General features: G+C 41.3%; 2 protein-coding genes across 7 annotated transcripts in view; one reads left to right on the forward strand and one right to left on the reverse strand.

Annotated features, from left to right (window-relative positions):
- Positions 1-21639, forward strand: part of MCF2L2 (MCF.2 cell line derived transforming sequence-like 2) — a 296056-nt gene that overhangs the window by 149923 nt on the left and 124494 nt on the right. For all 4 annotated transcript variants that reach the window (XM_030575473.1, XM_030575475.1, XM_030575476.1 and 1 more), the window contains exons 14-15: positions 379-482; positions 5205-5293. In XM_030575473.1, the coding sequence (XP_030431333.1) occupies positions 379-482; positions 5205-5293 (193 nt within the window). The remainder of the gene's footprint in view (positions 1-378; positions 483-5204; positions 5294-21639) is intronic.
- The window catches only part of B3GNT5 (UDP-GlcNAc:betaGal beta-1,3-N-acetylglucosaminyltransferase 5), a 41871-nt gene continuing 28430 nt past the window's right edge, over positions 8199-21639 (reverse strand). For 2 of the 3 annotated variants that reach the window (XM_030575478.1, XM_030575477.1), the window contains exon 2: positions 8199-13056. In XM_030575478.1, the coding sequence (XP_030431338.1) occupies positions 11576-12712 (1137 nt within the window). In that variant the 5' untranslated portion in view covers positions 12713-13056 and the 3' untranslated portion in view covers positions 8199-11575. Of the gene's footprint in view, positions 13057-15624; positions 15737-21639 lie in introns of those variants that run through there. The other variant, XM_030575479.1, reaches the window with a different exon arrangement.

A 21639-nucleotide genomic window follows, 5' to 3' on the forward strand; every position in this document is an offset into this window, starting at 1 on the left:
CTTCTTTTTGGGACCAGTTCTACTGTACCCAATTGAACAAGATTCCCATCCACTTCCATGCCAAAAATAACTCGTAAAATGGTTGGGAATTCTCTGGTGACTGGAACTGACAAGCAGTCCTGTTGTGTGTGGATAGTTGTCAGGTGTTTTTATTCTTGTGCTTTTACAATTATTAACAGCTCACCTAAGACAATGCTCTGATTTATTCCCCCTAATATTATGCATAATGCCGGAAGCTAAAACGACCTGCCATTGCCCAGTTTACTGAAGGCCAGATCTTAGTCCCCATTTCAACTTTTCCCATTGTTTTCAATAGAAACTAGGATTTAGGCATGCTGGCACAAGTTTTCTAATGGTAGTTTCTATTGATTCCCTCAGCTACCAATAGGAGATCAGCAGAAATTCCCTGTCCACCAAAGTCCATCTCTGAGGTAGAATTATCAAAAAAGAAAAGTATTAAGAAGACTAAAGGCGGAATTAAGGTAGGAGCATCTTTGTTTTTGAAACAGTCTCTCCTGTGATAGAATGCAAGGTGACATCACTGTATGGTGCAATACAAACGATTTTAAAATACCTTACTTACCCACCACCCATTCCCATATATTCTACATCAGTTTCATACTGGATTTCATGAGCATAAGCATTCTGGTGAAAGCTGAAATTCCTTTGGGTGGGGAGGGGGCAGAATCTGGCCATTTATGTATCTCATATTACAATGCATTAGCTCACAGGTATGTAGTGTAGTTTTAGCTGTGTTGGGCTGTGAAGAAGGGCTCTGTGTGGCTCAAAAGCTTGTCTCTCTCATCAACAGAAGTTAGTCCAGTAAAAGATAGTACCTCACTCACTTTGTATCTCTTAGCTCTCAGGTGTTATACCAGAGGTGGGCAAACAACGGTGGCCCGTGGAACCGTCCTGCCTGTCCCCTGAGCTCCTGGCCATGGAGGCTAGCTAGCTAGCCTCCGGCCCCTCCCCAGCTGTCTGCCCTCTCCCACAGTCACACTACCGCAGGGGCAGTGCTCTGGGCGGCGGGGCTGCACACTCATGCAGGGTAGCGTAGCACAGCGGTGTGTCTGGCTCTGGCCAGGAAGCACAGCTCCAGCCACGCTGCTCTGAGCAGTATGGTAAGGGGGCTGAGGGGTTGGATATGAGGCAGGAGGTCCTGGGGGACTGTCAGGGGACAGGGAGTGGCTAGATGGGGCAGAGGTTCAGGGGGGCAGGGGATGGAGTCCTGGGGGGCCTCTCAGGGGGGTGGTTTGGATGGGTGGGGCATCCCAAGGGGGACAGTCAAGGGGTAGAAAGTGGGAGGGGTCAGATGGGGGCAGGAGCCAGGCTGTCTGGGGGGCACAGCCTTCCCTACCTGGCCTGCCATACAGTTTCACACTCTGATGTGGCCCTTAGACCAAAAAATTTACACACCCATGTTACACTGTAGGTTTTTGCCTAAAGTGGGAATCTTACTCTAACATCACCTTAGTCAAATTAACCCTGTAAAACTGGTGTTCTGTTCTATTCAGGATCTCATATCACACATCACTGTGGTATCCAAGCCCCTTCCAGTGATAAAAATTAAACAATGAGACTTATCAAGTGGATTCTCCCCCCTCCTCCCCAAGAGAAGTTTACTCATTAAATACTTTTCAGAAATAAAAAACAAACTAATAGCTGCTGCTGCATGGCAAAAGAAGGTCAAGTGCACAGTAATCTACACATTTACAAAAAGAGTTAAGATATATGCACCACCAGTGACTTAATCATAGCTTTGTGACACTGACCCATTCCCCTACAGTGCCCTTTTCCTTTGTTTGGTCTTCCCTCGGTGTCATTTGGCTTCTGAAATTGCAATCTGCTTGGAGCAGAGATGGTGTTTAGTTTGTCTGTATGGCACCTTGCGTGCTTTTGGGTACTCATTGAATAAGTAACTCCGCTAAAATTTCTCACCTTGAACTTAAGAGGATGCCAGAGCTTGACTGAAGCCAGCAGCAGGCATCTCTTACTTGCCTGTTCAAACTAAAAATCTAGAAAAAGCACTATCCGTCCAAATGCATTGGAAATGTGGCTCCTTTCTGCTGTAGATTCCACTAGTACTGGATTCATAGAATATCAGGGTTGGAAGGATCTCAAGAGGTCATCTAGTCCAACCCCCTGCTCAGAGCAGGACCAATCCCCAGACAGATTTTTTCACCCCAGTTCCCTAAATGGGTCCCTCAAGGATTGATCTCACAACCGTGGGTTTAGCAGGCCAATGCTCAAACCACTAAGCCTATCCCTCCCTTCAAGGATTGCATTATAGATAGGTTAATGGCAGTTGTGATTTTTTAAAAAGTTGATATAACTGAAAATGTCCCAGTTCTGAAACTTGCATGAAAATGGGTCAGTCCACTCATAATAGAGCAAAGCTCTAAAAATATTTAATTGTAATTATAAGCATATGTATACCTACACCTCTACCCCGATATAACATGTCCCAATATATCCGAATTCGTGTTATAACACGGTAAAGCAGTGCTCTGGTGGTGGGGGGGAGCTGCACGCTCCAGTGGATCAAAGCAAGTTCGATATAACGCAGTTTCACTTATAACGAGGTAAGATTTTTTGGCTCCTGAGGACAGCGTTATAGCGGGGTAGAGGCATATATATGAATGACTAAAGGTGAAAGTAATATCTGGGCCAAAATGAGGAGAGACAGCATTGAAGCAGTTGTACTTTCTCTGTGGAGCTTAGACTGTTGAGCAAAGGTTTTACTTGATGCATAAATCATGATTTTTTTTTTTTGTTTAAAAGTTTCACATCTTTCAACAGTTTGAAACAAAAGCACTGAATTAGTGAATCTATATGATGCAACCCGCTATGTAGACTAGTCCATGTCTATCTTTACTTTGTCCTAAGACATGCAGCCAGGCAACATCCCTAGGCCTCATTTAAATTTTACATGACAATTTGATTCTTTAACACAACTAGCCCAAAGTTGCCTGTACAAAGCTTTGCCTACTGGGATGTAAGGACTTTTCAATGTAATGTTTACCTTCTTTGCCTGATCTACTTCTCCATTAACTGTTGGAGTCTACCTAAAAAGTACGGAAGCGGGTCAGGTCAGGGAGGTGGAAATCACAAGGACAGCTAGGGTTCAGAAAGCAGTGGTAAAAGCAGGAGAGGGGGCTGCTGGTGGTGTTCATCTAGTTTTGAGCATGGCCCATAAAAGCGTGAGTCCAATCACAGTTGTCGCATTTTTCCATATTAGGCGATATTTCTTTGTACTTTGGGCTGCATATACATCCATTTCTGAAGAAAAAGCTAAAACTAGTTTAATTAGCGAGGCAAAAGGTGACACACTAGCACGCTGTTATTTTGTAACTAGAGGGAAATGACGAATGCCTGAATGTCATTCTAACAGTGACCTTTTCTTTTTAAGTCCATTCTTTCCTCTGATCTGCATTCCAGATGTACAGTATTTCCAAACTTTCTTTTCTGCTGCACCCACAAACAACTGCAGCTTCTTACTGGACACTTGGAGTACTCATACAGCTGCATTGTTGAAACACTCCTAGAAAGTGGCATGAGTCACATTCATGTGGTGTTAGTTGTTAGATTAGTTCTTGTTTTCTTTTTCTCCGGACCATTAGTTGGCAGACAAAAGTATGGCTCACCACTATGACTTCACTTGTACAAAGATGAAAAAACACTCATAGGGAGTTCATTTGCATCATGGTGCTTTCTCCCACTCCTGACCAGACATGATTTTAAAAGCTGAATACTAAGCAAAGGGAAGAAGAGATTCCTTCTCCCTGAATCTAGCTCAATATACAAGTATAATTAACTATTACTCTGCTGACAGTCCTCTGTTTTTTCCGGTCCTTTCCCTCACCTCAGCTTCACACCCTCTCCTGTGATCCTCTATATCCATAAGGCATCTAACTTTTGGTTTGCTAAGTATATAGTCCCCCTCTGAGTGACTCCTTAACGTGTATGTCTTTCCTAAACTTTTCCTTTAGTGGTCTTCGCAAACACTCCCTTACCTGAACTGCTGTCCTATTTTCTCTCATCTCAGTTAGTTGCTAAGGTAGCTCTTCAAGTCAGGGACCATAGAATCATAGAAGATTAGGGTTGGAAAAGACCTCAGGAGGTCATCTAGTCCAACCTCCTAATCAAAGCAGGACCAACCCCAACTAAATCATCCCAGCCAGGGCTTTGTCAAATCAGGCCTTAAAAACCTCTAAGGATGGAGATTAATTACTAGAATGAATTTCATGGAAGACACTACTGAAAGAGCAAATTCTGCTCACGAGTAGTCCCACTGAATTTAAGGGGGATTACTTTAGAGAGTAAGGCAAGCAAGTTTTGGTCCATGGCTTCAGAACCAGAAAAGGGCAGAGAACCCCCAATTTCCACTGAAGCCGATGGGAGAATTACCAAGCTATTTGTGTAGAAAGTATTTTGATATTCATCTACACTGTATAAAAGCTACTTCATGATGTTAAATACTGAAAGATCATTGATCGTGCAATGCTTAACTATGAGTAATTTCAGTATCCACCTTTTCCCGTTTTATAAATCCAAGATGTTAGAAACCTGTGAAATAGTATCATTATCAAAAGAATGGCAAAACTATTCTAAAAGTTCCAAAAAGAACAAGAAAACCCCATAATTCCTTGGAATTCACTGTATATAAAAAGTTTGAAATCTGAAGACAAGCTAAACTGCATTCAGTTAAAGAACAGGAACATCATTCAGGCAAGACAAAAAAACCACCATGCCTAATAACATGCTAAACAACCATAAAATACTGAATTAAGTTTGTGATATTCCTATTCAAGGCAGATAAGCATGAAGACTTGCTCCCGATACAAGAGCAACATTGATCCCATATGTTATGAGCTAAGAATGAAGATTTATAAAAACTTTATAAGAATATCTCTAGTATCAAGAGTAGTTTTCCTCACTGTAGGATAAATGGAACAATTCAGAGCTAAGACAGGTAATACATATGGTCATAAAATATTCTAGAAAATGTAAGAAGTTAGCTTTAAATAAAAAGTTTGTTATACATTAATTATTGAAGTCAAAGTTGTGTTAAATATATAAACTGACAACTGATTTACTAAAATAAGTGTCAAATTCTGCTTTTGCTTTTTAAAAAGCCACTGAAAGGTGAGTCTTCAGTCAGCAAACTGCAACTATTTAATTTTTAAAATTTGTTTTTAATTCAGATTGAAGTGATGCATGAAGCCAGTCAAGGTGGGTCCAGCAGAGTCTTGGTGATGAGTGAAAGCGAGGAGAATCTTTCCACTAGGAGGAGGTAAGGTTACAGATGAGTCTTGTTAGTGACAGGAAGTAACGTTTTCCTTTTGTCTTAATAGAAGGCAGTGATAGAGAAAACATGTACTTTTGAGGGATGTACTAAGACTAGATTTGCCATTCATTAGGAGAGAGTGAGTCACCCACCCTATTAAAAAACATTTGGGATGCTGCCCAAGAAAAAAGTCATCAAAACCAAGGCATGGGGAGAGTATATTTTTGCAAATAAAAGGAGGCTTATTTTGCATTTGAATCAATTAAATTTAAAATTAGGAATATTTATATAAAATGACAGTTGTGGTCTTAACTAAGAATGAGCTTGCTTATTCATCAGCAAGAAGTTTATATAGAAATATCTTGAAGCATCATGGGTTTAAATAACTCCTTAGCAAGAGAAGATTGTGTGAGACCAGGAAACGTTAAAGGTATGTGGGCATTTTATTATTTTTAGTGCACGTGGTACTGGCTTGCTGTCTCTACATTTTAGGAAGACTTGTGAAATAAACTTGGAATTAAGTTTGAGTGTATGATCCTGAACACAAACCATACTGACAGAAAAAATACCCAATAGTTCTATGTGAAATAATAGAATTACTTTAATTAAATCTAGGATAATGAAATTCAACTGATCCAGCCTTCCTTCCCTCTATTTTCCTCTTGGTGTAGACTCAATGACTCTTCATTGTCCATTTATCTTCTAGATATTCATACAAAATTGTCTAATGGGCTTATAGTTTTCATAGCAATTAACTTAGATTTGCGTGAGATTTAAAAAACAGGTAAATATTTAATCTGAAAGGTAATTTTAGTATGTTTACTTGTGAAACACTAAGTGGGTGTGTTGAATTGAAACTTTATTGGAGACAGTCTGGTTTATATTCCCTGTGCATTTTTCAATCCTCTCTACTGTATGTGGGTGTTTTATTTATTATCCCATATGGTCACTTCTGTTAAAAGTGCTACTATTCAATACAAACGTTTTTACAATATAAAGCATAGGAAATAAAGCATAGATTCCCATTTACATAACATTGCAGGTGCTGAAGATATGCTGTTCTTGAAGCCTATACCATTATAAAGGCAGCAGATTAAAGGTGCAAGGCTTATTTCTTTGAAATGAACCTATATTAACTAATGTCATTTCCATGTTCATATCCCCTAGTCAGATGTTTATCCCCTTGGGGATGGGCACAAGTCAAAACCTTAGAAGAGATTAAGTTCTCAATGATTTTCTTCTCCTCAAGGCCAGACTTGCAAATCCAATCCACAATAAATATGGATTTAAGACTGTAATAAGACTGAAAGTTATCTATGGTGAATGTGAGATGTTCAACTTGAAGAGCCATGTTTCTGGCTGGATTACTAGTAACACCTAAAGTTAAACATTTTCTCTTTTCATTTAGTTTAATTTATATACAAAATGCTGTCAAATGCAATATCAGCTTCCCAGTATATAGTCTGTTAGCAAGGGAGAAGGTGTGTGTCACTAAAAAGACTATCAGTGGTTGTCGTTATCATCATCATCAACAGGTGGATTAGGGAAAAAACCCAATGTTTAAAGCTTCCCCCCCCCACAAAAAAAGCTTCAGGACACAGTCCCAGATCCACAAAAGGTATTTAGTTTCCTAACGTCCACTGAAGTCAGTGGGAGTTTTATCAAATAAAAAATGCTTTCTTTTTAAAAGGTAGTGAGTTAAAAATATTGACATCTTTTAAAAATATTAAAAAAAAAAAAGTCTTCAAGCCTTGAGAGACAAGTAGCAGTCTTGAACATTAACTTATTAAATCTGAGGAGCAGAGATTATTGTTTAGAGCATCCACACTACTGCTCTGTTTAGTTCCAAGAACAGCAATTTTTAAAGAATTTTCAAAAACTAACTTAATTTTGTTCCTAGTATTGCAAGGGATACCACTTTTGAAGGTTAGCAGCAATGTGGATCTTTAACACTCTCTGTTCCCAATAAGGCTAGCAGACACATTCTCTTAGAATGCAAACAGCACTGCTCCTGGAGTTGAAGAACTACCTCACCGACACCTAAAAATTCCGTTTGGGAGGAACAGACCTCTTCCAAACACGAACGTTCATTTGTTCCTCTCTTACTTAAGGTCTCTGTGTGGCTTTAAAATAAAGCAACTATATGAGGAGTTCCATAAAAGAAAGTTGTAGAAAAAGTTAATGTTGTTGGAAAGCAAGCTGGAGGAGCTTTCAGATCTTAGGGTATGGCTACACTTGCAGCTGTACAGTGCTGCCATAGGAGCGCTCCCGCGGCAGCGCTTTGAAATAAGTGTAGTCGCGGCGCCAGCGCTGAGAGAGAGCTCTCCCAGCACTGCAGGTACTCCACTTCCCTGTGGAGATTAGCTTACAGCGCTAGGAGCTGTGCTCCCAGCGCTGGAGCACTCTTTACACTGGCACTTTGCAGCGCTGTAACTTGCCGTGCTCAGGGGGGTGTTTTTTCACACCAGCGAGAAAGTTGCAGCGCTGTAAAGCGCCAGTGTAGCCAAGGCCTTAGGGAGTGAACACATTGTAAGATGAACAGCAATCCCACTTGTCAGTTAACAAGAAACACAAAGCCCATATCACTGCATCATTAAGGGAGTTTTCCACAGAGCCCTCCGGTGGAAGGCAGATGAATGCAACATGGGACCTCAGGGGTGATCAAAAAGATTGTTTCATAAGAGATGACATGCCAAAAGGAGAAGAAGTTAAAAAGGCTGACACATTAAACGGAGAACAGACAAAAAACAACAAAAATAAAACCCAGCACATACTAATGTGGGCTTCAAGTCTTCTCGCAGGAAGGGACTGAACAGTGTAATCAGAAATTCAATTTTAAGCACTAAAGCTGATGTCAGGTACAAGAAGTGAAATTCTGAAAGGCAAAAAAGTTTACCACTTTAAAAAAAAATACATAAACGGCTGTTTATTCAAAACAGAAAAGTTTTACAAAAACAATTGTCTTTTGTGATAGAGCAAAAAGTTTCAAGAATAAATATTTAATTCTTTGTATAAAAATTAGTAATATCAAAGGAAACTTGATGCAAACCAACAAACAGATAAAAACAAATTTCAGCATTAAACATTTTGTGCAACAATGTCAAAACGGCTAATTGAGAAGTGACCATTCAGGCTGGTGCATGTTTTAATTGTGAAAATAAAACATGAAAGCCTTGCATTGGAGCACCGACATGTCTGTCTCTCTCAACACAAAAACTAAATGAAGGAGTACGAATTTTAAATCAATGTTTAGAGCCAAAAGTTAAGAAATTTTCTAGCTTCTCCATTCTTTGAAAGGAGTGCCATCATATTTTCTTCAAATTAATAAACCCTTTCTCTTAAACAGCAGCAAAAATAAAAAGCCAAATTATAAAGTCGTTTAAGATAAGGAATATTCCTAACAAAGCAGACCTCCTGTAAACAAAAGCATTTCAATGGTCAAGAGGGACAGTGATCTTTTCATCCAATGGGAAAAAAGTTTTTAAATAAAATTACAAGTTATAGATGCTAATTTAAGCCCTAATCCTACAAACATGTAAGTATATGCTTAACTTTACTCACGTGAGTCAAGTTAATCACTACATTTGCTTGCAGGATCACAGCCTTAATTGTATACATCTAAAAGCATACTGCATTTTAACTATTTTATACTAGCTGGGATTTCTATTATGTCATTTCTGCCACAGGTTATTGTCAGTTCAAAGTGGCTAGCGCAATCAAAAAAATTTCTGCCAGTTATAAAAGTAATTCCACAGTGCAATGTATTTTTAGATTTCTCAGGAATTTACATCTATAACTTGTAATATTTTAGTTATTTTGCCTTTACAATTTCAATACTGGTTAAGCAAAGCTAGTTCTGAGTAGTGTAAATCAACCTCTTTTCTAACTAAAGAGCATGGATTAACTGGATTTGTTTTGCTGTAAACATTTTAGAGCTGCAGAATTATGTAACATTATCCAGCAGGATGGGATAATTTTCTCATTTTTCAGCCATCATTTATGCACTGTGGTAATGGACTAAGTCTCGCTTCACAGGTTTCTCTGTGTAGTCAATACCTGGATCCAACTGTGGTCAGTCCAGTGGTTTCCTTACACCTTCACTCTGGAGAAACACTTTCTGTATGATTACTCATTCTAATAGATATCAAGCTCTTATCCCAGCTGGAAGAGTGGCTTGCAAAGAGGCGAATATCAATCATGCTCATATAACCAGCTGACAGATCTTGTTGACACTAGCCCTTTTTCCCCCTAAGATGCCTGTGTATTACCACTGATGCAGCCCTACAGGTGGTTTCAATACAGGGAGCACTATCTTAAACAAGAAGGTACATGCAGCTGCCTGCATTGTAAATGAGCAGATCTAGACCTGCTTTGAGCAAAAAGTTAAAATTAAATATGGTGACTGGTCTACTTTAGTGCCCTCACATTGTCATCTACAGCATTGGTGGTGTTGATGCTGCGAAATTTAGGGAAAGAGGCTACTGTGAATATTCTCTTAGAAAGCAAATAAGTTGAAGAGTCCACCTCCTAGAACATGACAAAGCTCCACTAAAAATGACAGACTCCTTGTCATTTCCAGCCTTTGTTTTGCATTTCTGCTGCTATGCCACTGGGTGAAAATTTTAATTCAAGCATTCTGAAGTGATTTTATGACCCTGTTCACACTGGAACTAATATCAATGTCAAACAGCTCTCAAAATAAGAGACAACCACCACTTGCATCCACATCTACCAGTATCCAAGCAGCTACCATGGCTTTGGCTACTGGAGTTGCTAACAAATACCTGTCCATAAAGTATGCGGAAACATTGTTACAACGAGACTAACACAGTGTGGAGTCCTTCTCCCAGAACTGGACTTTAGAGGTTTTGGACATGGTTATGAACTATCAGATTACAAGCAGTGGTGGTGGTCCGGGTCTTAATAGCACCTACTTCTAGCTTAACCTTCAGTTTACAAGGCTATCTGTTCATGTTAAAGAGGCAAGATTAATATATGAAATAGATTTGGTTGAAGAGAAAGATACAGATTTTCTATTTTAACACTGACTTCTTCACATGGCCACAAGACAAAGATCTATGCTTGAAACCAATTAGATTGAGAGGACAATTTAGTGGATGCTTTGTAATTCTCTTAATAAATGTTTCATCTTTACATGTTACTATCAATATTTTCACCCTATCCCTTCTTTGTGCGGTCTACCCTTACTTTTAGCTCCTCACATCTTTCTCTGTTAGTGCTCAGGTTTGTACAAAGTTGGCTTCTTCAATTTTTTGAATAATCTGAACTAACTACATTGACAGACTTCCCTTGAGTTATTTAATGGAGACGTTTAACTTGTCTTCCTTCTTGAAAAATTAACTAGGGAGACAGAAGTGTATTTTTGAAAGATACAACTGGAAGGCCATACTCAATACATGTGCTCTTAGTTTACCAATGACTGATTGGAGTGTTTAAAAATACCACTTCAGAAAGTGTTTTCAGATTAAAAAAAATAGTTAATTTCAAAATATTGCTGTAGTTGAAGCAGTGTTGCAGAAGTTATTAATGTACCTTCACGTAAATTCCTGTTCTAAACAGAGCTCGTGTATTACCTGAAAGCACCAGTTAGAAAGACAGTGTGCATGCCATCCCCCCCAAATGTTGTGCAGGATTTAGGTAATCTCAAGAGAACAAAATGTTTTAGCAAGCTTTCATCACTAGCACCATTTGTGGCTTATTTTGATTTTTAAAGAGTCATTTTGCTGAACTGCATTCAGAAATGGGGACCATTTGACTAGTTTACTCAGACTTTTTTAAATTGCCATCATACCCTTCTACTCATGGTCAAAACTATCACTTCCTTTTGTTTGAAAAGTGCTATTTATGGATGTTTAAGTGGCGCATCAACTGCAAGCTGTTGCCTTGAAATGATGTGCCCTAATTTACACACTGGTTTTCAAATGGAAAAATGCAATTAACAAGGATTATTGACAAATTCTATACTCCCAAGTTCAATTACTTTTCACAGGCTTTTCAATATCTAAAAAACGAAGTCAGTTAATATCTATTCAAGATTTAAATCCCTTGAATAAGGAGTGTAAAAATACAGGGTGCAGTATGTGGAAACTAATACAGCAATAGAGGTTATTCTGATAAAGTTCCTGAGCAGAATAATTTGGGACCTAAAAGCTATTCACATTTTAATCTTACCTCTTTTCATGTTATACTTTATGTATATTTTGGATAAACAGTTAAAAGTTGTCACTCCATTTTGGCTCAGTGAATCTCTATGCAGATATTCAAGTATTAGGAAAATGCAGCTGAACAGGGATATGTGTCCTCATACCGTAGTTTGCAAAGAAGCATAATGTTAATTATTTTACAATATAGTCTACCCAAAAATCTAGAGGAAAAGCTTTTGACTTTTGGATCTGTTGCCTGCTTCCAAAGGTGATGAAGGTCGTCTACATGTCCATGAGAGGTTATCATTTTGTTATAGATGCAGGGATGATATGGAGCCTTTCCTTCCCCAGAAAAGAATACATGATATTGTGGTACAATTCCCATTTTATTGGCACAGAGACCCATGAAAACATCATCTATATAAAGACTTGTATTAAGGGTCTGTGAAGCCTCATATACTTTAGCTGCTACATCACTTGATATTACATATGCGGCTCCAGCTGTGTAGTCAGGATAAGAGAGCCACTGGTACATTTCATATGGAACATAGTATTTGCTAGTCTTATCTCTTACGGGAGGAGCTCCACGATGGACACGCCCAATCCAGATATCTTGAGCGCCAATTTCCACTAGACTTTGGAGATACGCAACAAGATTTGGCATGTGAATAAAAATATCATCATCTGCAGACATGATGAACTTGGCATGTGGGCAGTATGCATTCACCCATCCAAACTGCAAAAGTAACTTAAGGGTAAGATTGTGAAAAGTATCCAAGAAGTCTTGTTGGATCAAATCATTATACTTCTGGTCTTCCATTAGAAGTTTTCTTTGCATCTGTGCTCTCTGCATATGATCTGCTGGTCGTCCTAAAGCAAAAACAGTTTTAATGTTGGCATTAAGATGAGAATATACATATTTTTCATTACCCCAGGTTTGTCGAATTGCATCTCGCCGATGCCGGTTTTCTGGAGAAGTCTTTACAAACAATAGAAGGAGGACCTCTTGCTGTTGACATTTCTCCTTGTGGTTGATCAAATATCGGTATCTTGCTACCCTGTCCAGGTTTTCCCTGCTAAGGGACAGGCTATCATTCACAAAGTTGTAGCTATTTATGAGGTATCTGTAAGAATAGGACTTCATATGGCTCACAATATGATTATCCAGTGGTGTCCAGAAAATCATGAGAGACAGTACAAAGCAAGTGGCAAGTATCTGCACAAATTGGCATTTTCTGACTTTCCTGGAACTAACAAACATTCTGAGGCCGTCCCTTTAATTCTTGTTCCAGTTAAGGATCAGTGTGTTTAGGGTGGTGGTCTTTTTGTTTGAAAGCATAGAATCTCCCTTTCACAAGAGATGTCCATTGGAATGCATGTGGCCTTTTGTACAGTATCCTTATAATGTCAGTTATGTGCACAGATTCACAAGTCATCTGTTTTTAAAAGCCATTTTGCTAGGAGTGAAAGAATGCAGAAGCGTTTAAAGGACACCACCACCTGCAGAGCAGATTTTTTCCTCTGCACCATCTTTAGCTGAAACAAACTGCACACTTCCAAACTGATGTTTTCTTACATACTCCTTTGCTTCAGAGAGGCGGAGATCTATCAAAGGTGGGAAGGGAAAAAAAAAACTGTTTTAGTAAGGACCTAAAAGCAATTATATATACAGATTCAATTGTTCTTTTTGGAAGCAAGTTATGAGTAGAGAGCCATGGTCTTTGTGCACATCTAGAGCAGGGAGAACCACCCTCTACATACATTCAACTGTCACAAGAATGAAAAGGTCAGAGAAAGCAAAAATGATACACATGGAGGGTTCCTAAAAAGACAGCCATCTTCACCTGGAAGGCTTATCAGTTCCCAGAGACTTTTAGGGGAGGGAAATCACATCCCCCACTTCCAGGCTCTATACAGGTCTCATTCTTACATCTACCCCCATGTAGCTGCTCACTGTTGGTTACATGGATCTCTTAAAAAGAAGAAAAACTGATTTGATTATGGGGGGGAGGGGAAGAGATAGCAAAATTGCTGTCAAAAGCACCTTCAAAGGCGCAAAGTAAACTTGGAAAATGGGAAGATTTCCTCTCTAACCTTGCACTTACACCCTTACAAAAGTTCTCAACAGTAAGAGGGAAAAGAGATTCAGACAGAAATGTGACTTTTAGGCTAGCAACTATTGGGGGTCAGAAGTCTGATTACAAATTGTGTCTTTAGATAGTGAACGCCTTCCAAATACCTGCGTTCTTTGCTACCTTCCACATGCAAAGCATGCCCTTAGGCTTCTGCCTGTTACTTTATCCAGCCTGAATCAAGCCAGGGTTTTTCCAGGCACAGGGACAGCAAGGCGACCCTTAGGCACTGGGGTTTCTTTTAAATCTAGATCAGAGCAGGGTGCTAAACACTCCTACCCTCCCTGCACTGAGGACATATAAAGGGTTAACAGCCCCACCCAAGGGCCCAAGGCAGGATGGGTCACAGACACCCCTGGGGGCACAGGCCTAGTGGGAGGCTGGCAGGGGGCATCGCGCCTGCTGGGGAACACGCCTGGGCCGGCACCCCCCGCCCTGCACGCTCATGGGGCTGAGGGAAATGGGGGTGATTGGACTGTGTTGGGGGGCACAGCGAGGCGGGGCGCGATGGGGGCCGCGGGGCGGGACAGCCCCGGGCAGAGCGCGGGAAAGGGGCGCCCAGGCGCCGCTGAGGCGGCGGCGGCTCGTGCTGCAGGTCCCCGCGGGGGCTCCTCACCGCCGCCCCGCAGTTACCTCCGCTCGGGCTGGGAGGGGCGTTTCCGGTGCCGCTGCCCCCCGCCGCACCCAGGGGACAGCGTTTCCGGGGGCGGGGTCCTGCACGCACCTGAGAAGGGGGAGGGAGGGTGCACAGTGAGGGGGGGTGCACAGCCCTCCCTCCCCGCGCGGGGCTCGCCGCCCCCCCTTAGAGCCTGGCCAGCCAGGCTTCAGCTCCGTCCTCCCCCCGCAGCACTAAGGGGTGCGGCCCCCCAGCTCCGGCGGGGGGAGGGGACTGCCTGTCTCTCCCTTAGGGGAGGCAAGGCCCGGCCTTGTAATAAGCATGGGGAAGGTGTGTGATGTGTGGGGAGCGATTCCTGTGCTGCTGGAAGAGTGAGGCAAGGGCTGCACACACTTGTAACGTGCCTTGCACCGTTCAGATTACAAGTATCAGTATCCAACCTTGTCCCCTCACTTTATTCAAGATCTATGCCTCCTTTGGGAGGGGGGAGGGGGAAGAGAGTCCTAAACCTGCAAAGCCAGCCCTACTCACTGATCCAGCAAGGCTAGGGTGACCAGATGTCCCGATTTTATAGGGACTGTCCTGATTTGGGGGTCTTTCTTCAATAGGTTATTACCCCTCACCCTCTGTCCCAATTTTTCACATTTGCTGTCTGGTGATCCTAAGCAAGGGATAAGGGGACCTCAGCTACCTGGCAACCTAGAGACGTGGTAGGAGGCATGAACTGGCCTAGATAGAGTGCTTTCAGAGGTAGCAACTATCCACTACCCTAGTAAAACTTCATCAAGCACCAGGTTTCTACACGTGGATGTTGCTTTTGTTCATTTTAAGTTTATGCATCTCCAGTCATCTACAAGTCTATAAAGTTTTTAAAAGCAATTTAGTAGTTGCCACTGGTGTCAAACATTGCTGTTCCTTTAATAAAGTTTTAAAGCATAGTAAGCTTGCCCACTCTCCCTCCCCCCCCCATGAATGATTTTTTTTTAAATGGAGAGAAATTGGTTATATGATTTCTCTCATATATACATATATATATATATACACATATACATATACATATATATATATACACATATACATATACATATACATATATACACATATACATATACATATACACATACATATACACATACATATACACACACACACACACACACACATACAAACAAAACAGACTGAGTAGGTAAGCGGTTCCAGTTCGTCACCACTGATATCAAAACAAATAAAAGGCTAACCATTAGATAAATCAAGCCACCTAGCAATCCAACAAAGAGGGTGCTCATGCCATTAAGATTTACCAGTTCTAAATTCCTTTTTGAGATTAATGTAAGATTCCTCCACACTAACCAAATCACATCACAAATGCAGCCTCCTAAAGTGGAGTTAATTATTTCTACTCCTGCAAGCGTGCATTATTACTACCTGGGACACGTGTATTTTGCATCTCAACATTCATGCCCTGAGCTGACAGAATAGATACCACAGTGTGGACAGTCACTTGCCTCTTAGCTAGAAGAAAACTTGGAACAATTCCATGGCTTAGTTTCTGATGGAAAGGCCAGGTTGCTAAATCATAGCCCGGGGTCGTAGAACTAAGGCTTGCAGACTGTGGTGCACAACAGAACAGCTGTATGAGCAGTCTGATAAATAAACCAATCAGCACTTTTTATAGCATCAGTTTAAACCCTTTTTATTTTGGATACATAAGTTACACAATGCACCTCCACTGAGTTAAAAACTCAGCAACTCTCTACAACAGAATGCCATTGGAAGGCTTACTCTTATTTCAGTGGGTAAGCAGAATGCACATGAGAAGCTGGAGGGTCACCGAAATCCAGATATTAAATGAGCCAGGGCTTAAATTCAGATGGAGCTGTCCAGAGCAGAGCTCCAGTAAATATTTTAAATTGTCCCGCAGTTTTTAATAGCATAGAGGGGTGGGGGTGGGGTGCATAGGGAGAGAATCCAGGAAATACTCAAAGAATTTAAGCCCAAAATGAACTGGTTGGTGGTTGTGTTGTTTTGCTTGGGGTGGGGGTTGACAGGGAAGAAGTGGTTTCTGTAAAGTAGCAATAAGCCATTTATAATCGTTTTCTCATCAACTGGCAACATTTTGCACAGCATACTGCATGCTTTATCAGGACAGGAAAACCTTCTTTTTCTTCCTCAACTCTTCTCGCGCAATTAATATACAGGCTGAATAGAAACTTCTTGTTGACATATACTTCAGCTATCACCATGGTGACAAGACTAGATTTTTGTAGTGTAAAAAAACCTTTTGCCCACTTCCCTCTTCTGGGGCGGGGCAGGGCGGGGCGCGAAATGTAACCCTAAGTAGCTTAAGCAGATTTTTTTTTTTATTGAAAATAGTGTTGTTAACTAACTGTGCAAGAATCTAAAGTTAACCCAGAGCACGAACAATTTATGTACCAGTGAGAAGCCCTTCTGGTGAATATGGGAAATTCAAGTTGCCATTTCCGGGAGAGTTTAAGTTTTCATAAACAAACAGTTACTCAAATAACCCTTGAGACAATGGCATTGCCTTGTCATCAATTTTGCCAGCTTGGTGTCTGTTTACCAAGCAGCAGCCTGAGAATACCACTATTTAGGTTGGAAAAGTGATGGTGAAATGGACCACTTGCAAACAAGGAACTGTCAAAGTCAATTTCATATTTAAAACGTTAACATTTCAATTTCAAACCAACATTAACTGAAGGTGGAGGACCCAGCCCTCCCCCCCAAAAAAGTAAGTAGCAGAAGCTTCTCCCTCCCTCCCATCCCCTTCACAATAGTCAGGAGGCTCTGGAATTGAATAGACAAAACAGCTTCTCAGAAAGCTAACAGGGTCAAGCTGCAGATGCTTACTAACCAGAGCCACATATGAAAACCCAGGGGCAGCACCCTAGAAGAAGTCCCAGAACCTATTTCCTAAGAAGCTAGTAGGGCAGAAGTATACTGTGGAGGGGCTGAGTTTAATCCTTTTCTTGCAGGTGGGTGGCTCTCCCACATCTGTATTTTCTATGTACAGGAGAGGCAGGTTTAGTCCTCATGCTAGTAGAATTTTCAAGACTACTCTTGCTACAAAGTAGATCAACTTCAGTTTAGATTGTTGGGCAGCTCAGTGCTGTAGTGGATCAGAGTTCAGGTCTTGAGTTATGTTAACCAATATGCGGACACTATGGAGCCAGTCAACTCTGGCTAATTAACAGAGTAGCCATTTTCTTAATGTATGCGCAACTTGCCTTGTTGGCACATCACCAGGATTCATCACCAAATTTAACCGCAAATTGGATCATTAGCTTCCTTGGGCTGGGTACTAAAGGGGAGTGCGACATGAATGTTGATCTATGCCCCCGCCCCCAGAGTAGCCATGATGGGAAGGAAGTCCCTCCAAGCCTATAGGAGGGGAGGCAGTACTTATACCCAATGGGGATGCAGTTTCCAGCAATACTAGAGGTGCAAACCAAGTTTAGAAATCAAACTCTCAGCGACAGTAACAGTACCCTCTGAGTTACTACTGTTCTGGAGCCAGGTGCCTGATGAGACCAAAACAGTATCATAGCTTTCTGTAACGTAAAGTACAGACATTGCTCTTTTGGAGCTGGTCTCACTTCTCCCCCACTAGCCACAAAATAAAACCAAGCTGATTCATTATTGGAAAAATGTATTCGTTTCCATCCCTCTGAATTGAGAGAGAGAGTTGGTGACAAGCTCTCTGGTGGGATGAAAAGCAGCATGATCAATCTGATGCTCCTGAAATTCCCTGCCTACAACAGTAGGCCTTAATCCATGGTGAAGGCAGAACCAGGCTCTAGAATTGTTTCTGATATCAATGAGTTAACTAATTAAGTGGTCCAGAGTGATATGGGTTAGATCTTACTACCCTACTGCTAAACGTGTTACTTTGTGGAAAGCCTTAAAATGCTTAGGATAAGAAAGGCACCATCATTCCACAGCATTCGATATAGGGCTAGGGAGAATTCTGTTGCTGGAGATGCCCAGGCTAATATACGTGAAACCAAAATCTAGCTTCAACTCCAATTAGAGAAATGGTGTTCTTCTTACAGGAACTATAGTTTCCCCTGCAGTTTCAATATTAGGTGGATTTTGGGGGGAGGAGGAAGAAGAAGTGATGCCATGCATATATGGCTGATTGTCAATTGAAGGTCAAAGGATATGAAATTTTGTACTTTGTTTGAAAGGGACTCTAGGATGCAGTGGGATGAAAGGAGCTACAAAATTTGCTGTAAGAAGAACGAGGAGTACTTGTGGCACCTTAGAGACTAAAATTTGAGCATAAGCTTTTGTGGGCTAAAACCCACTTCATCGGATGCATGCAGTGGAAAATACTCACACACAGAGGACAAAAAAAATGGGGGTTGCCATACTAATTATAATGAGAGTAATCAGTTATGGTGGTGTCATAAACAGATAAGAAAAGTTAATAGCACAGAAGTACTTTATATCTCTGACTGTAAAGGGTTAACACGTTCAGTAAGCCTGGCTGTCACCTGACCAGAGGACCAATCAGAGGACAGGATACTTTCAAATCTTGAGGGAGGGAAGTTTGTGTGTGCTGTTAGTTTTGGTGGTTGTTCACTCCGGGGGCTCAGAGGGATCAGACGTGCAACCAGGTTTCTCTCCAATCTCTCCAACACAGGTTCTTATAAGTTCAGAATAGTGAGTACTAGGTAGATAAAGCGAGTTAGGCTTATGTTTGTTTTCTTTATTTGCAAATGTGTATTTGGTTGGAAGGAGTTCAAATTGGTATTTTGCTGAAAAGATTTTAATTTGTACTTGTATACTTAGGCTGGGAGGGTATTCCCAGTGTCTATAGCTGAAAGACCCTGTAACATATTCCATCTTAAATTTACAAAGATGATTTTTACTGTTTTTCTTTCTTTCTTTAATTAAAAGCTTTTCTTGTTTAAGAACCTGATTGTTTTTTATTCCGGTGAGACCCCAGGGAACGGGGTCTGGATCCACCAGGGAATTGGTGGGGAGAAAGGAGGGAAGGGGGAGAGAGAGGTTAATTTCCTCTCTGTGTTAGGATTACTTTCTCTCTCAGGGAGAGTCTGGGAGGGGGAGAGAGAAGGAGGGGGGAAGGTGCATTTTCCGCTCTGTTTCAAGATTCAAGGAGTTTGAATCACACAGTGATCTTCCAGGGTAACCCAGGGAGGGGAAGCCTGGGAGAGGCAACGGTGAAGGAAAGGGTTTACTTTCCTTGTGTTAAGATCCAGAGGGTCTGGGTCTTGGGGGTTCCCGGGCAAGGTTTTGAGGGGACCAGAGTGTACCAGGCACTGGAATTCCTGGTTGGTGGCAGCGCTATGGGTACTAAGCTGGTAATTGAGCTTAGAGGAATTCATGCTGGTACCCCATCTTTTGGACGCTAAGGTTCAGATTGGGGAAAGATACCATGACAGGTGGGCTATCAGCAGGGGATAAAAACAAAAAAAAACCACCAAAAAACAAAAAACCTTTTGTAGTGATAATCAGGATGGCCCATTTCTAACAGGTGACAAGAAGGTGAGAGTAACAGTGTGTGGGGGGAAATTAGCATGGTTAGGTTTTACTTTGTGTAATGACCCATCCACTGCCAATCTTTGTTCAAGCCTAATTTAATGGTGTCTAGTTTGCAAATTAATTCCAATTCTGCAGTTTCTCATTGGAGTCTGTTTTTGAAGTATTTTTGTTGGAGTATTATGACCGAGGTCTGTAATCAAGTGACCAGGGAGGCTGAAGCGTTCTCCAACTGGTTTTTGAATGTTATAATTTTTGATGTCTGATTTGTGTCCATTTATTCTTTTGTGTAGTGACTGTCTGGTTTGGCCAATGTACGTGGCAAAGGGGCATTGCTGGCACATGATGGCATACATCACATTGGTAGATGTGCAGGCGAACAAGCCTCCAATAGTGTGGCTGATGTGATTAGGTCCTATGATGGTGTCCCCTGAATAGATACGTGGGCAGAGTTAGCAACAAGCTTTGTTGCGAGGATAGGTTCCTGGGTTAGTGTTTTTGTTGTGTGGTTGCTGGTGAGTATTTGTTTCAGGTCGGGGGGCTGTCTGTAAGCAAGGACTGGCCTGTCTCCCAAGATCTGTGAGAGTGAGGGATCGTCCTTCAGAATAGGTTATAACAACATTATAACATTCAAAAACCAGTTGGAGAACACTTCAACCTCCCTGGTCACTCGATTACAGACCTCAAAGTCGCAATACTCCAACAAAAAAAGCTTAAAAAACAGACTCCAATGAGAAACTGCAGAATTGGAATTAAAATTTGCAAACTGGACACCATTAAATTAGGCTTGAATAAAGATTGGGAGTGGATGGATCATTACACAAAGTAAAACCTATTTCCCCATGCTCATTCCCCTCCCCCATTACTCAACCTTCCTGTCACCTGTTGGAAATGGGCCATCCTGATTATTACTCCAAAAGTTTTTTTTCCTCCTGCTGATAATAGCCCACCTCAGATTACTCTCATTATAGTTCTATGGCAACACCCATTTTTTCATGTCGTGTGTGTGTATATATCTTCCTACTGTATTTTTTACTGAACATACAAGACAGCATGCTGACACACTCAGCACCCCAAAAACCCACTCTCTCCCCCACATACACTACACCCCACCCCCATTTGAAAAGCATGTTGCAGTCACTTGCATGCTGGGATAGCTGCCCATAATGCACCACTCCCAATGCCACTGCAAGTGCGGCAAATGTGGCCACACCAGTGCGCTTGAAGCTGTAAGTGTGGACAGACTGCAGCGCTTTCCCTACTGCACTCTACAAAGGTGGGTTTAACTCACAGTGCCCTACATCTGCAAGTGTAGCCATGCTGAAAGAAAGGAAGGAAGAAGACTGACGGGAGGTACGGGGGAGAGATACAGGAGGAGTTATACTCTCCCACCTCCAGAGTTTGCTTCTTCCTCCCCACTCCTTTGCTTTTATAGGTGTTATGCAAACACCTTAGTTCTACCTATGAAAGATACAACTTTGCCTCACTGGATTTATAGAGTTGAATTACTGTTGCTATCAGAGAGATTATCTTGGTGTATCCATTGTGAAATTTACCTTTATTAGGGCTTAACAAGGTCACCTTTTTAACACAAAACTCCTCTATCAAATCAGAGTATGTACAGGGCAGTCTTTCGCTGCTGGCAAAAGCTGAATAAGGAATACTAGCAAAGTTTATTTAGTAGATAGATGTAGATTAGCATTGGAATTTGTAGCTCTCTATTGCAGTATCTGCATTCACTCCCCAAGGATTAATTAAAAACAGTAAGTCAGTCCCGCTTCAGAGAAGAGCATTTACTGTCCATTTAATTTCCTATCCCCAGAATGACCAGGCATCTTCCCACATATGCTTCAGTATTCTTGGAGGATTTTCCAATAGTATAGCACTCATGAATCACCTACCCTACACACTAATGTG

Source organism: Gopherus evgoodei, chromosome 9, assembly GCF_007399415.2.
Source record: "Gopherus evgoodei ecotype Sinaloan lineage chromosome 9, rGopEvg1_v1.p, whole genome shotgun sequence".
Taxonomy (NCBI): Eukaryota; Metazoa; Chordata; order Testudines; family Testudinidae; genus Gopherus; species Gopherus evgoodei.